The 19,215-nt window shown below is 38.3% G+C and overlaps 1 protein-coding gene across 1 annotated transcript; it reads left to right on the top strand.

Moving 5' to 3' along the window:
* Positions 1 to 5,618: 5,618 nt before the first annotated feature.
* On the top strand, positions 5,619 to 12,170 carry LOC113321962 (serine/threonine-protein kinase CTR1-like). Its single transcript, XM_026569947.1, has 16 exons — positions 5,619 to 6,452; positions 6,821 to 7,116; positions 7,208 to 7,352; positions 7,525 to 7,628; positions 7,758 to 7,966; positions 8,692 to 9,021; positions 9,124 to 9,164; positions 9,615 to 9,683; positions 9,840 to 9,940; positions 10,057 to 10,141; positions 10,299 to 10,397; positions 10,725 to 10,793; positions 10,885 to 11,016; positions 11,373 to 11,467; positions 11,601 to 11,810; positions 11,908 to 12,170. The coding sequence occupies exons 1-15, from the start codon at positions 5,898 to 5,900 to the stop codon at positions 11,707 to 11,709; spliced, it is 2,439 nt and encodes an 812-aa protein (XP_026425732.1). The 5' UTR covers positions 5,619 to 5,897; the 3' UTR covers positions 11,710 to 11,810; positions 11,908 to 12,170.
* The last annotated feature ends 7,045 nt before the right edge of the window (positions 12,171 to 19,215 follow it).

Genomic DNA, 19,215 nt, shown 5'->3' with positions numbered 1-19,215 from the left:
TATGGGAGGAGTCATTCGGGATGACTCTGGAAGTTTTAAAGCTGCGTTTTCCAAGCATCTTTTCTACAACGGGAACAATATGGCAGAGCTTAAGGAAATTCGAGAAGGACTTATGATGGCCAGAGAGCTAACGCTACGCAGAGTGGTGGTTGAAAGTGACTTAGAGTATGCAATTCAATGTTGCAGAGGAGAAGCAGACCCTTGTTGGTACTTAGAGCCCATTGTCAGACATATAAAATCTATTTTGTTGTATTTTGATGATGTGAAGTTCAACCATATGTTTCGAGAGTCGAACTGTGTGGATGACTGTCTAGCCAAAGGTGTATCTAAGGATATAGAAGGTGTGTGGATAGGAACTCCACCTTCAAGGGTTGTTCAGCTGTTAAAAGATGACTTAATGGGGAGAGCTTACCCCAGGTTTGTTAAGCTCTAGTCTTGTGTTAACACATTTCCAGTTACCAAAAAAAAAAAAAAATTATATGTTTTATTTTTGGCTCTCGATTTGAAGCCCTAAAAGTTCGATTAAAGTAAATGATAAAATAAAATCGATATAATGGATCATATGTATCTAATGTTCTATACCCATATTTTACGAAAGTTCCATATAATCAATGTAACAGCATCCACAATCTTTAACAATGATTTTGATATCCAAATTATACTTCAGTCACGAATCTATATTCATGCAATGGTCACTCCACCTCCTCCTGAGCAATCATAGCTTTGCACGGTATATATGGCCCTCCGCACCCAGATATGAGGAAAATCTTCTGGTAAGAATTCCCATCAATCTTTAACAACATCATTCCAATTATGCCATGGATTTTGTTAGGAGATTTTAATGAAGTTCTAGATCAATCCGGAAAAAAGGGAGGAAGACAAGTAACTTATGCTCAATCTCAACCTCTTCTCACAATGATGGATCAGATGGGATTTATAGATTTGGGCTTTCGAGGCGACCCATATACATGGACAAACAACCAAATGGGGCAGGCCAACATCCTAGAGAGACTGGATAGAGCACTGACAACTCAACATTGGCGTACATCAAATCCACATGCAGCAATTACTCACCTGCCGAGAATAGCATCTGATCATGCCCCAATCCTGACAAGGAACAAAAAATTACAAGTTTTGAACATTTATGGTTCTCACATCCGCAACTCAAACAAGTGATTGATTCGGCTTGGATACAATAACAAGATGTTGACCTACATTATACCTTCAATTAAAGCTCATAACCACTGGACAAACTCTAGTGGAATGGAACAAGGAAACTTTCAGGCACCTTCCAACTAAGATCAAAAAATCGACAACAAAGATCAAATTGGCGCAACATCAATGTGCTATCCAATCAAGTAATGAAATAACATACTAGTTAGATCAAGAAAAGCAACTGAGGAAAGATTACACTGAACTATTACAATGTCATGCAACTTACTGGAAACAAAGATCCAGAATTCAATGTCTACAATCAGGAGATCTCAACACAACATTCTTTCGCACTAAATCAACCATTCATCGAGCCTGCAACAATATACAACAACTTCAAGAATCACAAAACAATTCGGTTAATAAGAAAGGAGATGTGGTTAAACTCATTCTTAACCATTACTCTGTACAATATACAGCTCAATATACAGTCATAGATGAAGAGTTTTTCACAGATATCCATCCCAGATTATCTCCCAGATAAATGGAAGTTCTCACCAAGGAAGTAACTGCGGCGGAAATCAAACAAGCCCTTTTCTCAATAAACTCCGAGAGTGCTCCAGGTCCATACGGTTACAAAAGTAAGTTTTTCATAGTTTTTTGGGAAACAACTCATCCCCAATTGGTAGCTATGGTTCAAAGTTTTTCAATGATCTTAATATACATCCACTCATGAATCACACAAACTTGACACTGATACCTAAAGTGGAACACCCATCAAAACCTTATCAATTTAGGCCCATTGGGCTATGCAACGTCACTTACAAAATCATTGCAAAAATCCTAGTTAATCGAATTAGACCCTTACTCCCTTTTATAATAAGCCCTTATCAAAGTGCATTCGTTCAGCAAATATCAATTCATAATAATAGAGAAATCACTAGAGAGTTATTCCATCATATAAAAACCTCAAGCCTCACCAAGGTCCCTAAAATAACACTCAAACTGGATATTCAAAAAGCCTATGACAGCTTAGATTGGGGAATCATCAAAACCTCTTTCACCAAGCTGGGATTTCCAACAATCTTTATAGATTACATTATATTATGTGTCACAACCGTTACATACTCAATCAATATAAATGCACACCACATGGATATATCAGCCCAACTAGAGGTATTAGACAGGGGGATCCACTATCTTCATACATCATTATAATATGTGCGGAGATCCTGTCTACGAATTTGGGAAACCTTCAAATCAAAAGTTGGTTCAAGGTCTTAGCATATCAAAAAAAGCACCACCCATTGTCCATTTAATGTATGCTGATGATCTTATAATCACTTATAAAGCCTCTACTCAGAGTAATCTTCATCTCAAGAACCTGCTTCACTCTTATGGCACTTCCGCAGGGAAGGTAATTAATACTTCTAAATCAGTAATCATTCACCACCCGAGATTGGATCCGATCGAAGTTAGTAATCTTCAGCAACTCTTCGATATGCCGGCAACATCAAAACCTCCAATGTAGGAGTCCAATTCAAGCAAAGAAGAGCATCTAACCACACCTTTGCGCCATTCCTTCAAAGCTTAGCTCGAAAAGCTAAAGGATGGATGACAAAGTGCCTAACTCAAGCTGTAAGACTCGTACTCATTAAAACCTTTCTAATTCCCACTTCAAATCATCTTATGAAAACTCAAAACCTTCCCATCAATATCCACAAACAAATAGATCGTATTACCAGAAATTTCTTCTGGGGACATGATTCAGCAGTTAAAAAGCTTCATCCTATAGGTTGGGAGAAAGTGACAAAACCAATATTTGAAGGAGGACTAGGAATAAGAAACAACAGTGATCACAACAAGGCTCTTCTCATGAAAAGAATCTGGAGTTTGCACGAACAACCTAACTCCATTTGTGGAAGTCTTTTCAGCGAAAAATATCTAGATCAACAACCAATTCTGCAAGGCATTGATACTATACCGTCTTCCTCTAACCCCCAATGGTGACAATTGGCATCAATCGTCCCTACCATGCAACAACTGATATTTCATCGTATTGGAAATGGGGTTTCAACACCAATAAAAGGAAACTGGATCCCACACTCACCAAACCTAGATCCAACAGATTGTTACCCAATCCGAAATGTAGCTGATATCATTGATCCAATCTCTCATAACTGGAACCAAGAAAAATTAAACACTCTCCCTAGTCATATAGCCCACAAAATCATAAACATCCACCTCCTCCAGGGTAGACCACAGGATAAAATTATCTGGCCACATTCAAAATCAGGAAAATACACTACTTCATTGGGATACAAATGTCTGACTCATAATCAACCTAACCATACCCCCTCCCACCCACCAAATTCCTGTGGACATTACCGTGTCCACCTAAAATTCAGCTTTTCTTGTGGAAAGCAATCAATGAATGATTACCAACCTTATCTCTTCTTCATCACATCCATTTAACCAACTCAGACATTTTTCCCAGATGCAAGATTTGTTCGGAATCAACAAATCACCTGCTAATTCACTGTCCAACGACGACTACATCTTGGAACATTGTACTCTCTCAACCCTCAACCACACCAAACTCCAACAATGCCCCCGCATTTGCTTTGCCTCCTCATACAACCATCTCCCAAATCTTACAAAAACCAGCACCAACATCTGTCATCTCCACTTTCTGTTTTCTATCCTGGACCTTATGGCTAGCTAGGAATGAACTAGTATATCGTCAAAAATAAAAAATACTGGCAGAAATCTTAACTTGGGCTCAAAAACAACAACAAGAATATTCGACGACGCTACAGTCCTTACCTCCGTTCCTACCGGGAGATTCACCGACACTAAATCACTCAAGAACCAAAAGGATCTCAACAATTGCGGTAGGATGGTCCACTCCGAACGTGAAGTGGATTAAGATTAACGCTGATGGAGCGGCCAGAGGTCATCCAGGTTTCGCAGGTGCAGGTTTCATTTACAGGGACTCAGATGCACGAACGGTTATGGCTCTAGCTCAAACTTTGGGAATTACGACTGCCTTAACTGCAGAAACTTGGGCTCTGCTTTTGGCATCAAGAACAACAGCTGAAAGGGAATGGCCAAAAGTTATCTTCGAGACAGACTCAGAGAACCTCCTGCGCTTTATCACATCCCCTACTCCCCCCCTCTCCCCCTGGAATATCCCATGGATGATTGAGGAAATAAAGAATAAGATACAACAGATTCCGCAGGCTGCTATACGACACAATTACAGGGAAGGAAATCAAGCAGGAGATGGTTTGGCCAATCATGCGGCAGATGGAAACCAAATGGGAATTTTGTCAACCAAAATTTGGGACCAGACAATCCCAATTTTTATTAGTCAAATTATCTATCATGAGTCTATGGGTATCACATACCCGCGCCAAATTATAACCTAATCTTCGTTTATAAAATACATGCTTCAAAAAGAAATTTTTTTTTGCAAAATCCATTGAGTCCCAAAATTGCATATGCATATAATCGATCAGTGTTCAGATTGGATACCCACCAGCAAAAGAGCCGATGAGTAGTATTAAATAATTAAATTCGCGAATTCGGTCCCAAATGCTCACCGCGACTGGGTCTCATGTGAATTCGTAATGAAATGTTGATGGAGGCCATCACAGCCCGGTTTCTAGTATGGGCTATAAGCCCAATTAGACTCTTTGTCTATTGAGAACTTGTTGATATTACAAGAGGGAGTTGATGATTTATTTAAATCAAATTAAGCATTTTATCTGGATAAAATTTGATTTGATTAAGATTATAACAACTATATGAGTTTGCTTTGAGCAATGGACAGAAGGATGGAGACCCATTGAGAGGATAATGATCTTGATACGAGCCATCTTAAATATGCCCCTTGCGAGCGCTTAAGGGTTGTATATAGTATCCCTCCCGTAGGCAATTTGGTAGTAGAAAGTATACAGGACTGGAGATAAATCTACGCTTGACGTACATACGTGGATTTACCTCATTACCATCAACAAATTGCTCTTAATGACGGTATATGTTCATACGTATTCCCACAAAATATTTTCATAACAAGACGGATCAAACTGCTCTTACTTGCCACTCTTAAAAAAAACAATGTCCATATTGGGAATATCAGAATTAATTACCATCCATTCCCATAATGAGGAGATTCATTGAACATTGCCTCCCTTCTTTGGTACTGTATAGATTTTCTATTGTGTAAATGGTTCAATATACCATGTTGATTCCTTTTGGATATCTTTTGCATGCCCATTTGGATTTAAATCTAGTGGTCGTACCAAATGTATTTCTTAAAGATTGGGTGGAGGAGCAATGCTGGAATACAATAGTATGAATTTTCTCACGCTTCGCCGATAAAGGAAAATTAATTGCTGTGCAAGGGACTGAAATTTAATTTGTAGGAGAACTGTGTCCAGTGTACAGGAATTATAAAAGCGGGCGTATAAATTGGCTTACGTTACCACAAAAACACATGTTCAGAGTCTGAGACAAATTAAAAACAAGTTTTTGATTTTTTTCTCCACCGGGTCGGCAAATAACGCCGAATTCTTAACCGATTCAGAAGCAAAAAGAAACTACTCTCAAGAACACTGAAGCACAAAGAAACCGTTTATTACTCGTCAGTTGTATATTAACCCTAAAAATGGAGGTAATAATTTAGGGTTTTTTTTATTCAGAAATCCCCAAAATAATTCCTCTCTTATTTTTAGGGTTCAATGGAAATGCCAGGAAGAAGAACTAATTACTCATTACTCAATCAATTCCCACCTGAAGATGATAAGAAATTTCTTCCTCCTCTAGGTGTTGGTGGTGGGAATCAATTTTATGAATCTTTATCTGGTGAGAAGAATAAAGGGAATTGGGATGGAAATGGAGGAGATCAGAGAAGAATGGGCGGCGGCGGATTGTTCCCATCATCGTTAGGATTACAAAGGCAATCAAGTGGGAGTAGTTTTGGTGAAACTTTATCTGGTGAATATTATATCCCAACTATGTCTAATTCAATGGTTAATGATCCAGAAATTGATGTATTGAGATTGAAAAGTGGAATTGAAGCTGCTGCTACTAATGGATCTTCATCTACTACTTCTAAAAGTTGGGCACAACAAACTGAAGAGAGTTATCAATTACAATTGGCTTTAGCTTTAAGACTTTCTTCTGAAGCTACTTGCGCTGATGATCCTAATTTCTTGGATCCTGTTCCTGATGAATCAAATATCAGAAATTCGACTAATTCGTCTTCGCCTGAAGCTATGTCTCATCGGTTCTGGGTAAGATTTTTGATTTTTGATTTTGAATTTGTTAAATTAGGTTTTTTTTTTTTTTTTTTTTTTAATTTCCCCAAATTGATGCTGAAACAATAGTTTTTACATCGTTATTGAATTCAGATTATAGGTTATATATAGTGAATTTTTACGGGATTTCTGTATGGAATTCATAGGAGTTTGGTCTTTTACTCTTTTGTAGTTGTTTAACTGAGATGGATGATATGGAATGAGAACTCGGATTCAGATAAACCGGGGACATCTGTGTGGGTTATCATTTTGATTTTAGTTTGAAGAGATTTCTACTACATAGAAATTCAACTCTTGTATGTTGGAAGTGTTGGCAATAGCTTATGTTAATTCATGTGTACCAGGTGAATGGTTGTTTATCTTACTTTGACAAGGTTCCAGATGGGTTTTATTTGATCCATGGGATGGATTCATATGTGTGGACGATGTGCACGGATATACAAGAGCATGGTAGGGTCCCAACAATCGAATCACTTAAGGCGGTTGATAGTGATTCATCTATTGAAGTTGTTTTAATCGATAAAAGCAGTGATCCCAGTTTAATTGAGCTACAGAATAGAGTTATTAGTCTTTCTCGGAGTTGTGTTACCACAAAAGAGGTAGTCGATCAGCTTGCCAAGCTCGTTTGCATTCACATGGGGTGAGTTTTGCAGACTGATCCTACAACGTGCATTATCTCTACCTATAATTGGTTTTAGTAACTGTTTTTTCTTTTCTTTTGTTATTACAAGGGATACAGCTTCTAATGGAGAAGATTTTTTGGTTTCCCGCTGGAAGGAGTGTAGCCAAGTATTAAAAGATTGCTTAGGCTCCGTTGTTATCCCAATGGGAAGCCTGTCAGTTGGTGTATGCCGGCATCGTGCTCTGCTATTCAAAGTAAAATTTGTAACTTCTCATTTTAAATATTATTGAGTACAGTCTGCTATATGTTGAGGTTGGTCTTTTCCACACCACTGCACATAGTGAGTTTAGTCTACATTTTCGCTTTTCACCAAATCTGTCTTAATTCCTAAAGGTCTAATAAATATTTTTTTCCCTGAATATCCAGATTTTAGCAGACACAATTGATTTACCTTGTCGAATTGCCAAGGGGTGCAAGTATTGCAGGAGAAATGATGCTGCCTCCTGTCTAGTGCGGTTTGGTCTTGACCGGTATGATATTACTGCTGCCACCTTAATATATGTTGTTTACCATACGTGTTTGTTAAATATCAAAATTGTCTTCCTGGAAATGGTACGAAATTTACCGTTTGATGCCGCCCTTGGCATTATGTATGTCAGGGAATACTTAGTTGATCTGCTCGGGAAGCCAGGATGCTTATGCGAACCTGATTCCTTGCTCAATGGCCCATCATCTATCTCAATCGCTTCACCATTGCGTCTTCCAAGATATAAACCATTTGAAATGACAGAGAGTTTCACTTCATTGGCCAAGCAGTATTTCCAGGACTGTCAGTCAATCAATCTTATTTTCAGTGATGCTCCTACAGGTTAGGCCTCTTTATGCTGTGCAATTTATCTAGATATCTGTTGCAATTATGTTTCTGGGTGACCTACTTGGGTTTCCTGGCTTCATACAAGCTGGAGTCAAGATTTTAAAAAACGGTAATGCGATGCGACGCGTGGCATCGATGCGTAGCCTCACATGCATAAAATAAAATGCTAGAAAAATAGAAATAAATAATCATTACCCACAAAATGCTAAAAGAAGAAAATATTAAACAGGAGAAAATACAGATCATAAAACTAGAAGTAACTAAGAATTGAGTTGTTCACATGCTACAGTACAGCCTCCACCTTGGGTCTTTTCAACTTCGGCATATCTCTTCTTTAACAGTGTCTGTATAGGTAGGGACTAAAGGTTATATTCTAAGGGTTTAAGTGAAAGCATCGAAAAACTCATCAAAGCCCGGGTTTGGACTATTGAAACCCAAAAGCGTGCATTAAAAAAGGTGGCCAGCTAAAAGACTAGATGGGCTAGCATCAAGGCAGCAAAAAAGTGAAACTTAAAAAAGTGGTAGGCGAGGACTGACTGGAGTTTTAGCTCATTAGTAAATGTCGTTGTTATTCACTCCTCGTTGAGCAAAATAATTACTATTACAAACAATGTATGAATTTGGATCGGGGAAGGGCATGTCTGATTGTAGGCATTACGCCTGATGAGTCAATGTTGATATATAGCATGCGCAGGTAAACCGTCCAATCTTTGTTTCAGGTGTAAATGATGGAAGTTCTACACCACCTCTGCATCAAGGATTTTCTCGACCCAGTAGTCGTGATAGAGGAGATATCATGCTGCAAAGTTCATCTGGTCCTGCTGAAAGTGTTATCTCAGTAGACTTGAGAGATCCTATGCTGTTGAAACACACCCCACCAACTGGGAACAGGGATGGACAAGCAATTGTGCCGGTGGCTGATCCAAGGATTGATATGAATCGAGATCTAAGGTACATGCAGGGCAGATCGAGTAATGATCTTTCTTTTGATATTGAAGACTTGGACATTCCATGGAGTGAGCTTGAGTTGAAGGAGAAAATTGGAGCAGGTATGCTCTTTAACTCGAACAACATAGATGTACTCAGTAAACTTGAATATTCTGGTTCTGCAATAACGGTTGTATTGAACTTAACTGATTGAATTCATCCAGGTTCTTTTGGAACGGTGCATCGTGCTGATTGGAATAGTTCGGTAAGGAAAAAATCATTTGCCATTTACGTCGCAGCAAGAACTTTTTTTTTTCTTCGTCTTTATGAATTTGTATGGATGTGGTAAACTTTGGTTCACTTGACTAAGAAACATTAGCATTGGATGACACCATCTTGTAATATCAGCTCCATGTCTAAAATATACTGGCACGCCTCGATGGGGCTATCGAGATTTTTTGGTTTTGATATATTAGGGCGAATGACATAACAGAATAAAGTAAATAAGGGTGAGGCTTGCTATGCAGTGCTTTGAGATGTCAATTTCGTCGTAAAGGCACCCTTTGCCTCACATACTATATATAGTATATTCCTTCTCCAGGTCCCCAAACAGAGTCTTTGTCTCATAGATCTTAACGTTCTTCATAAGTATTACATCAGATTTTGACATTTTGATCCATTTGTTTGTTAATCATGAGATGCATGTCACTTTCAGGAGGTTGCTGTGAAGATTCTTATGGAGCAAGACTTCCATGTTGAGCGCTTCAAGGAATTCATTAGGGAGGTATGCAGCTAAACTCTTATCTTATCTGAAAAATGACCATGATTTATGTTTGATTTCTAGCAGCAAGTTCTTCCAAAATCTCCATTCCCTTTTGCATTTCCATTCATCTATTTTGTATACGAGGTTTCTAAATTTTGATATCTCTGTTTCTGCAAGGTTGCAATTATGAGAAGGCTGCGGCATCCAAATATTGTCCTGTTTATGGGTGCTGTCACTCGACCCCCAAACTTATCCATTGTCACGGAATATTTGTCAAGGTCCCTATCTTTCTTTTCCTATATATCGTTAGGGCTTGAAATCTATTTGCGACTTAAATAGAATAAAATAAAATCATCTCATTGAAATAATTAGGTGTTGGCCTTTTGAGTTGCAGAGGTAGCTTATATAGGCTTTTGCATAAATCTGGTTCGAGGGAACTGTTGGACGAGAAGCGTCGATTAAGTATGGCCTTTGATGTGGTATGCCTCACAGTGCATGCTTTAATGCTGATTTTTATATTATGTTTGTTTTGTTCCTTAGAGCTGGATAAAGGTTATTATTATTTTCTTCCAACCATATAACTGTATAGTGCTTTCTTTCAGTTAACCTGTGTAAGATTGTGGTATCTTTGTGCAGGCAAAGGGAATGAATTATCTTCATCGACATAATCCTCCCATTGTTCATCGGGATCTGAAATCTCCAAATCTTCTGGTGGACAAAAAATACACAGTGAAGGTAGGAGTGAGATTTATGGATGTCGTATATGATATATAGTATATAATCTCCACCTCTTGGAAGTATTATTTATATTATTCGGCTGGTGGAATGCCTTTTTAGTCTTTACTTGCATTTGGGTTGGGGGATTTTTATTATTTTCTTTGCCTAGCTATCTGGGATTTGTAGTAAACCAAGTTTCTTCTTATAAAAGAAGATTCCAAAACAAATATAATAAGTTTTCCTAGCTGGCTTATTCATTACTGGTTTGCTCCTCAATTTTATTAGTTGACGTCCTTTCTTTAATTGCTCCATTTAATTGTTCTAGAATGTTATTCTTTCACCTAGGTGTGCGATTTTGGGCTTTCCCGCTTAAAGGCGAACACATTTTTATCGTCCAAATCAGTAGCGGGCACTGTAAGTTCTCTTTAATGCTTTTCTTGCTCATTTTGATGAAGCAGTATCCACGCATGATATAGGTCTGAGTTTTTTTTTCCATTATTTATAGCCCGAGTGGATGGCACCAGAAGTTCTCCGCGATGAACCGTCAAATGAGAAGTCTGATATTTACAGTTTCGGTGTGATATTATGGGAGCTTGTTACGATGCAACCACCTTGGGTTAATTTAAATGCAGCACAGGTTTGTTTATGAGCTTATTCACTGGTAGTATTTACTGCTTTTTGGTGAAACTAGAATATAGCTGCAAAAATGATTGGGGAAGTTTTTTTGATCATGAGACAAGATTTTGTTAATTGACACTATCTGAACTGAAACTGCGAGCATATGAAGTTCTGAAATGAGTTTTAGTAACTTGCTAGAAGGAGCTTTATAATTAGCACACTTACTGCGAGCTTCATTATTTGTTGCCCTAGTACAGATGAATGGGATACTTTGAAATTTGCAGATTAAAAACAGAAATCTTCCCCAAGATTTTGATTGTAAATAAGATCGTTGACATCTGTTGTAGAGTATGACCTCTGACTCTCTTCTTGTAGGTGGTAGCGGCGGTGGGTTTCAAAAATAGAAGGCTTGACATTCCAAATAATGTAAATCCCCAAGTTGCGGAGTTAATCGAGGCTTGCTGGGCCTAGTGAGTGGAAAATCTCTGCTCTTTATTCTTACTTTCTGTCTTTGTAGTGCTCTTGCTCTCTCATGCACATATGCTCACATATATATATAGGTAGATATGTTTCTAATTTTAAATTCAATTGGGTAAACTGCAGTGAACCGTGGAAGCGTCCTTCTTTTGCTAGTATCATGGAAACATTGAAGGCAATGATCAAACCACCTACACCGCCGTCTCTCCGTTCAGATGCACCTCGGCTAAACTGAGGGCTAAACTGATATATAAGAAGTTCTCCATGCGCTCTTGATAGTCTTTTGATGATCTGACAAGTTGGAGAAGAGGGCCTGCATTGCTTGGATTACCTTAGGTGCGTCATATTCAGACCCGAAGGGAAGAGGTCTCATACCCTCTAAAGTAAAATTGATTTTTGGGGATCGTAACATGTTGTTTTGAATGATTTGCAGGACTTCGAAGTGTGCATATAAAGTTAATCATTTTACCCATTGCATTGTCACCAATTGAGAGTGAAGATTTATTACATCCTATTCTAGGTTCCAATTTCTCGCCCTTCGAGGAGATGGCATAATATCTGTACAAATAATTTTGTATGTAAACATTACGTATGTGTAATTAAAGAAAAACAAAAAAATAATAGAAGCTAAAAATGTGATGCATTAGTAGGGTGTTAACCGAGCAGTTCATGGATTGCAAGTCCTATCAAACACAATTTGAGATGTTCTGTCTTTACAAGCAGTTTTAGACTTGTCCAACTCTTTGAAAACACTGGTATCCCTTGAATCGTCTTTCCTAGAAGATAAAGACTGTAAGAGTGGTGATGATGCTCTGCCTAGACAAAAAATCCTGAGCCAGATGCAATGCTTGGCTTAAACATGATGATCTTACTTCTAGCAACTGGAACCTACTTAATGGAGTCATAGAACTCAGCTGCAGCAACCGTTTGCTCTCTCTCCCGTACAAAAAAAGTTTATTACTCTCTCACGCCTACTTCATGTGACAAGTAGATCGTTCCTAGTTCATTTATGCCACATTTTGTTAGTTCATCAATGATTCATTTAGCATTAGACATGTTCGGTGGCAATTCACTTGAATACATATATATTTGCATATGATACCAGACTTCTACCAGAAGCTTAATGAATTCACAAACGCGAAATGGAAAATTGAGATAGTGGAGCAAACTAAGGCCGTCGATGAATTTTGAGTACACCATAGTTTTAGGTGAAGAATCAGGTTAGAAATAATGAAAATTTATTTAGATATATAAATTGCGAAAATTTATTTAGATCAACCGGAAAATTAAGCAGATATTCATGTCATGTATGTAATCAGATTAAATAAGGTGATGAGATAGTGGTCAGTGATTCCGTATTATTAGACGTTTTATTTTTTACCAAATTCAGCTGGCAGACACTTGGGCTCGCGCTTATCAGGTTTTGAATTTCTTCGTGACAAACAAGTTAATGGTCACAGATCTACCGACTCATGGTCAGTCGGCAAATAATGTAAATTCCCAAGTTGGGGAGTTAATCAAGGCTTGCTGGGTCTAGTGAGTGGAAATTCTGTGCTCTTTATTCTTACTTTCTGTCTCTGTGGTGCTTTTGCTCTCTCGTGCACATATGCTCATATATATATATAGACACAGGTCTCCCCACAGGTAGATATGTTTCTAATTTTAAATTCAACTGGGTAAACTGTAGTGAGCCATGGAAGCGCCCTTCTTTTGCTGGTATCATGGAAACATTAAAGGCAACGACCAAAGCTCCTACACCGCCATCTCTCTGTTCAGATGCACCTCGGCTAAACTGAGGTCTAAACTGATATATAAGAAGTTTTCCATGCGCTCTTGATAGTCTTTTGATGATCTGACAAGTCGGAGAAGAGGGCCTGCATTGCTTGGACTACCTAAGGTGCGTCATGTCCAAAGCCACATGGAAGAGGTCTCATACCAAAACGCACTCTTTAGTTGAATAGCAACTGTAAAGTTAAATTGATTTTCGATGCTCATAACATTTTGTTTTTGATGCTTTGCACGACATCGAAAACAAATTCATCAGAAGTTTGTTGGTAGTACTCGAGTATCAGGATCGGCAGAATAATGAAAATATTAATGTAGATGCATCTAAAGGGAAAGATGTAAGCATATTGTGGAATGCATCTTACACTATATAAATTTACCCATTGCATTGTCACCAATTGAGAGTGAAGATTTATTACCCCGTATTCTAGGTTCTCCAAGGAGATGGTTAAACATCTGTACGAATAATTTGTATGTAAACATTACGTATGTGTAATTAAAGAAAAACAAAATATAATAGAAGCTAAAAATGTGAAGCATAAGTAGGGTGCCTTTAGAAATAGCATTGTTAACCGGGTAGTTCAAGGATTACAACAATTCGGGAGGCTCCGATTTTACGAACAGTTTAAGACTTTTCCAACACTTAAGTAACGCTGATCTCCCTTGGATTATCTTTCCTAGAAGATAAGACTTAACTGTAACGGTGATGCTCTGCCTAGACGATTAACCTTGACCCAGATGCAATATGTGGCTCAAACGTGATGATCTTATTCCTATGAACCGACGGCTATTCTTTCTTTTAATCCGATGCATTTTTTCTTTTAATCCGAAGTAACATAGTGTTTGCCAAAAACAGACCCTAGCATTCTAACTTATTCAAAGGTTTTCGGCTGTTAAACTGCCTGCACGTGAACTTGTGCGGTAGTGCTAGTGTACAGAAGTTGGTATCCAGGGCCTCTTTTAAAGTAGTCATGATGGCCGATGATCCGCAGAAACTCAGCAGTTGGCAACCGCACAACTCAGCTGTAGCATGTAGGCAACCATTTGTTGTATCTTTCCCGGGAGAGAGTTTATTACTCTCTCATGCATACTTCATGTGACAAGTGGATCATTCGTAGTTCATTTATGCTACATTTTGTTAGTTCATCAATGGTTCATTTACCATTAGCCATGTTAGGCGGTAGATCAGTTGATTACATATATAATTACATGTGCTATCAGATTTCTAAAGGAAGCCTAACGAATTCAGAACTAAAGCCGATCCGATATAGAAAAATTGAGATAGTGGTCAACTTGGTACTAAATTCTAAGAATTTCGAGTACACTTCAGCTATGGGTGAAAATTCAGGTTAAAGAAATGGTGAAGATTAAATCATAGAACTTGCATCATTGTTTCAAGGATGACACCTAAGTTACAAAACCTTAACAAGTTATGTGGCGAATAATTAGAATAAACCATGATGATAAATATGGTGATACCTGATAAGAAATTTAATAAAATAGTTGTGTGTTTAATTCCAGTCCTATTCCTGTTAGTATTCATCCAGGGCGATATGATGGTGATAACTGATAAGAAATTTTATTAAATGGTTATGTTTCATTCCGGTTCCATTTCTCTAAGTATTTCATTCTATTAGATGTTAATTTATCCGGCCGACAGGTTCTGAACTTCTGACAAACAAGTTAACCATCAAGATCTACCGACCCATGAAATGGTGTAACCAAAACTACTCCTGTGGATTCATTACGTACTAATCCAACTCGAGTCAGTCTGTGTGATTAGAGCGGTGTATACTGAGTTCACCCACCCAGAACAAAAGCCAGACTACTACAAATCGAAATCCATTACACAGAAAAAAGTTGGGGGAGGATTTTGAGGGGTGTCGAGTAGTTTTCGGTTTTATAATATAAACACCAACTGATATCTATCCTTGGATGAAAAATGTCAGATGACACGTAAAAATTCTTTCAATGGATATATTTTTTTCCCAATTATATATACCAGCCTAGTAATCTCTCTAAAAAGACACATAAATATAATATTTAGGTGGTTTAAACATTACTTACTTATGTTTAATTAAAGAAAAAAACAAAAAGTAACAGAAGCTGCAAATGTGATGCATTAGTAGGGTACTAGGGGTGCCTTTAGAAATAGCATTGTTAACCAGGCAGTTCATGGATTACAAGTCCTACCGAACAGAGTTTGGGATGTTTTTAGGCTTGTCCAACTTTTTAGAAACGCTGATCTCCCTTGAATCGTCTTTCCTAGAAGATAAGAGTAACTGTAGTGGTAATACTCTGCCTAGACGATAAACCTTGACCCAGATGTAATATGTGGCTCAAACGTGATGATCTTATTCTTAGCAACTGACGGCTATTTTTTCTGTTAATCCGAAGTAACGTAGTGTTTGCCAAAAACAGACACTAGCGTTCTAACTAATTCCAAGGTTTTCATCTGTTAAACTGCCTGCACTCGTGCTGTACAGAAGTTGGTAATCAGGGCCTCTTTTAAAGGAGTCATGATGGCCGATGATCCATTCAACATGACCGCAGAAACTAACCGTTTGTTCCATCTCGCCCGGAGTAGAGTGTATTACTCTCATGCCTACTTCATGTGACAATTTGGCATTCTTAATTCATTTATGCTGAATTTTGTCGGTTCATCAATGATTCAGTTAGCAGTAGACATGTTAGGTGGCAATTCACTTGATATATATATATATATATATATATATATATATATATATATATATATATATATAGTATATATTTACATGTGCTATCAGATTTCTAAAGGAAGCTTAATGAACTCAGAAACCAAAGACAATCAAAAATGGAAAATTGAGATAATGGAGCAAACTAAGGCGGTCGCGGGGTTACTAACTTTTATGAATTTCGAGTGCACTTTAGTGTGGGTGAAGAATCCAAGTAAGAATATGATCTTGTATCGATTTCTAAAAAGTGGAGAAGATTAATATGTGGAAACTACATCATCAGTATTAATAAGATGACACCCAAGTTACCTAAGAAAATTATTTGTGCATGTGTGCATGTCCTTTAAGTTAAATAAATCTGGGTTTCAGGTTCTTATCAGAAATGATACACCAGGAATACGAGTGTAAATTTATGCACCCCTCTAAAACCTGGGTGAACGTTCCCACTTTTATAATTGGGCCACGTCTTTTAAGTAGTTTCCTGTTTTTCCTTTTTTATCTTTTTATTTTCTTTCTTAAAATTAACAAATTATTAAAAAGGTATATCTCCTTTAATCTGTTAACCTTTTCTTTCTTTCTCTTCTCTCTTGCAACAAAAACATAGAAAGAAAAAAGAACATTTTTTAGATCCCAAGCAAAAAAAATCATCACAAATAATCAATTTAAATCATACACATATCATTTACATCATTTAAATACGAAAGAATCAATCATCAATTTGAATGAAATCGCATCAAAAATCAAAAATCATGAACCTTTAACCTAAAACTTAAATTTCTTATCCTAAATGATTCCGTGGATGGAATCGCACCAAACCACCTTCAATCGATCACAAATCCGATGAATAACAAATCCACTGAAGGAATTTGAATTTTTTTTCTACAACTCAAGATCTTGAAGAAGCATTTTCGGGAGAGAAGTGAAAATTATGTGAAGAAATGAAAATGGGGAGACAGTCGAGCTTATGTGCAAAATATCGATTCTCTTGAACGGTGATCCGTTCAGCGTCGTCAACCTAGCTGATCAGGTCAAACGCTGCTCGGTTCGGCGTTCACCTGGACGCTGCACTGTTCAGCGTTTCGTTGCTAGATTCGCCATCCCATAGGACTTAGAAGATTGCCATGCTAACATGGATGGCCAATCTAACGGCTAGATATCTAGCCCATAGGACTTAGCCTTAAATAAAAAAAAACAAAAGTAACATAAGCTACAAATGTGATGCATTAGTAGGGTACTAGGGTGCCTTTAGAAATAGCATTGTTAACCAGGCAGTTCATGGATTACAAGTCCTACCGAACAGAGTTTGGGATGTCTTTAGGCTTGTCCAACTCTTTAGAAACGCTGATCTCCCTTGAATCATCTTTCCTAGAAGATAAGAGTAACTGTAGTGGTAATACTCTCCCTAGACGATAAACCTTGACCCAGATGTAATATGTGGCTCAAACGTGATGATCTTATTCTTAGCAACTGACGGCTATTTTTTCTGTTAATCCGAAGCAACGTAGTGTCTGCCAAAAACTGACACTAGCGTTCTAACTTATTTAAAGGTTTTCATCTGTTAAACTGCCTGCACTTGTGCCAGCACTTCATAGTAGAAGGGACTTTTAGGATCATACAGCCCGAGACGAAGACCAAGCTGGAGCTTCCCCCTAGTAATAATATCCGTCTCGGACGACTGTTCGAACTTGTCGACATCGACTTTCCTCAACACACCTGTTTGGCCCGAGATAAGAGTCACCTCATAATTTTGAAGACCGAATTCTTCCTTCAACTGATTAATGAACTCATCATCAGACAGTTCTTTAGAAATTCTCTTATCAGCCCTACATGGAAACGAAGGAGAGCTGTCAGGGAAAAGGGATTGCATAGGACGATAATCATGATGGGAAGGACTTTCAAGCAAAAACAAAGAATCAAGGGAAACAACATCACTATCAGAAAAAGTATCACTCACGCACCTCTTTTCAGTCATGGGTGGAGAATAAGTTGCCATTACAGAACAAAAGGGAGAGCTCGAAACCCGAAGACAAACAGAAGAAAGAGCAATCAAGGAAGAAAACCAACCAAAGCAGCCGCCGTCAACTTGAAAGCCAAAGAAGAAAGAGAAAGTGGAGAAGGGTCACTTGAATTAATGGTAGCAAGGAAGGAGTAGAATCGCACGGAGAAAGAAACTTTCGATTTTGTAGGAAAACAAAAATGGCGATTAGAAGCAGAAACCGCACAATTTATACTCAAAGGCATCGTAACCGACAACAACAGTTACAAGTCATAAAGGCAGTAGTAGTGGGGACTGCATGGAGAAACTCGCGGCATGACTAGGGACGTGGGAAGTCGAGCAATTTTCTTCCCCTCGTGTCAAGCACACGAGTGAAAGAAGGGGCATAAATGTAGGTGTAAATAATCCACAGGGCTAGGTGGCGAGATCCCAGGCGAAGTTGCACCAAGAAACGAAGGAAGAGAAGCACTGAATAACTCAAGCAGGCACAAACAAAGAGAAATCACGAGGGCCGAGCATGACAACCATTTAGCTGTAGGATGTGACAAGTCTCACATCACCTGACAAAGCTGATAGAAGACCAGAAGACACTCGGTCAAACTAAGAAAGAAAGTCAAGACGAAGCGGAGAGAAGGGAGAAGGCAACCTCGGACTAAATAACATTAAAGGATCAGCCTCGGACGCAAAACTGTTGGGAGCGCCTACTGTATCGGCCCAGTCGATAGATCGGAGGAACATCAAGGTAGGCTCGAGGAGGAACATCGAGATGGATGCACCATGATTTACACTGTAACTTCGTTGTATCCATGCCTTGGCCTATAAATATAAGGGCATATAGAGAGTGAGGGGCAGGTTGGAAAGGAGAGAGAGTTCACACTTAGAGAGAAAAGAAGTTATTATTGTGAGAGTTCATCACTTGTAACCAAACTTGAAGTAATATTAATCACTCCATTCACCCCGTGGACGTAGGTAATCACGCCGAACCACGTATATCTTTGTGTTCATGTTTGTTCATGCATCTTCACCTTGATTTAGTTTAGTAGTTCCACCCTTGGATGTATTGTGCAATTTTATGCTACTACATTCTGGAGCCGACTAAGGGGAAAGTCTAACATCTTCGGATACCTTGATTTCATCCACCAAATGAGAAAATCTAAAGCTCCTAAGAACACCTTGAGTGATAGTTGATGCTAAGAGATAAATTGTGTGACTCTTTTCGTTTTGTTTGTTCTTCTCGTTTGGACAA

The sequence above is a fragment of the Papaver somniferum genome, chromosome 11 (assembly GCF_003573695.1).
Source record: "Papaver somniferum cultivar HN1 chromosome 11, ASM357369v1, whole genome shotgun sequence".
Lineage (NCBI taxonomy): Eukaryota > Viridiplantae > Streptophyta > Magnoliopsida > Ranunculales > Papaveraceae > Papaver > Papaver somniferum.
This window is presented reverse-complemented; position numbering and strand designations above follow the sequence as displayed.

Coding starts and splice junctions, on each gene's coding strand:
- LOC113321962 (XM_026569947.1), top strand. CDS start 5,898: ATGGAAATGCCAGGAAGAAGAACTAATTACTCATTACTCAATCAATTC. Junction 7,967..8,691: donor TTTCAGTGATGCTCCTACAG/GTTAGGCCTCTT, acceptor TCTTTGTTTCAG/GTGTAAATGATGGAAGTTCT. Junction 10,142..10,298: donor TAAGTATGGCCTTTGATGTG/GTATGCCTCACA, acceptor ATCTTTGTGCAG/GCAAAGGGAATGAATTATCT.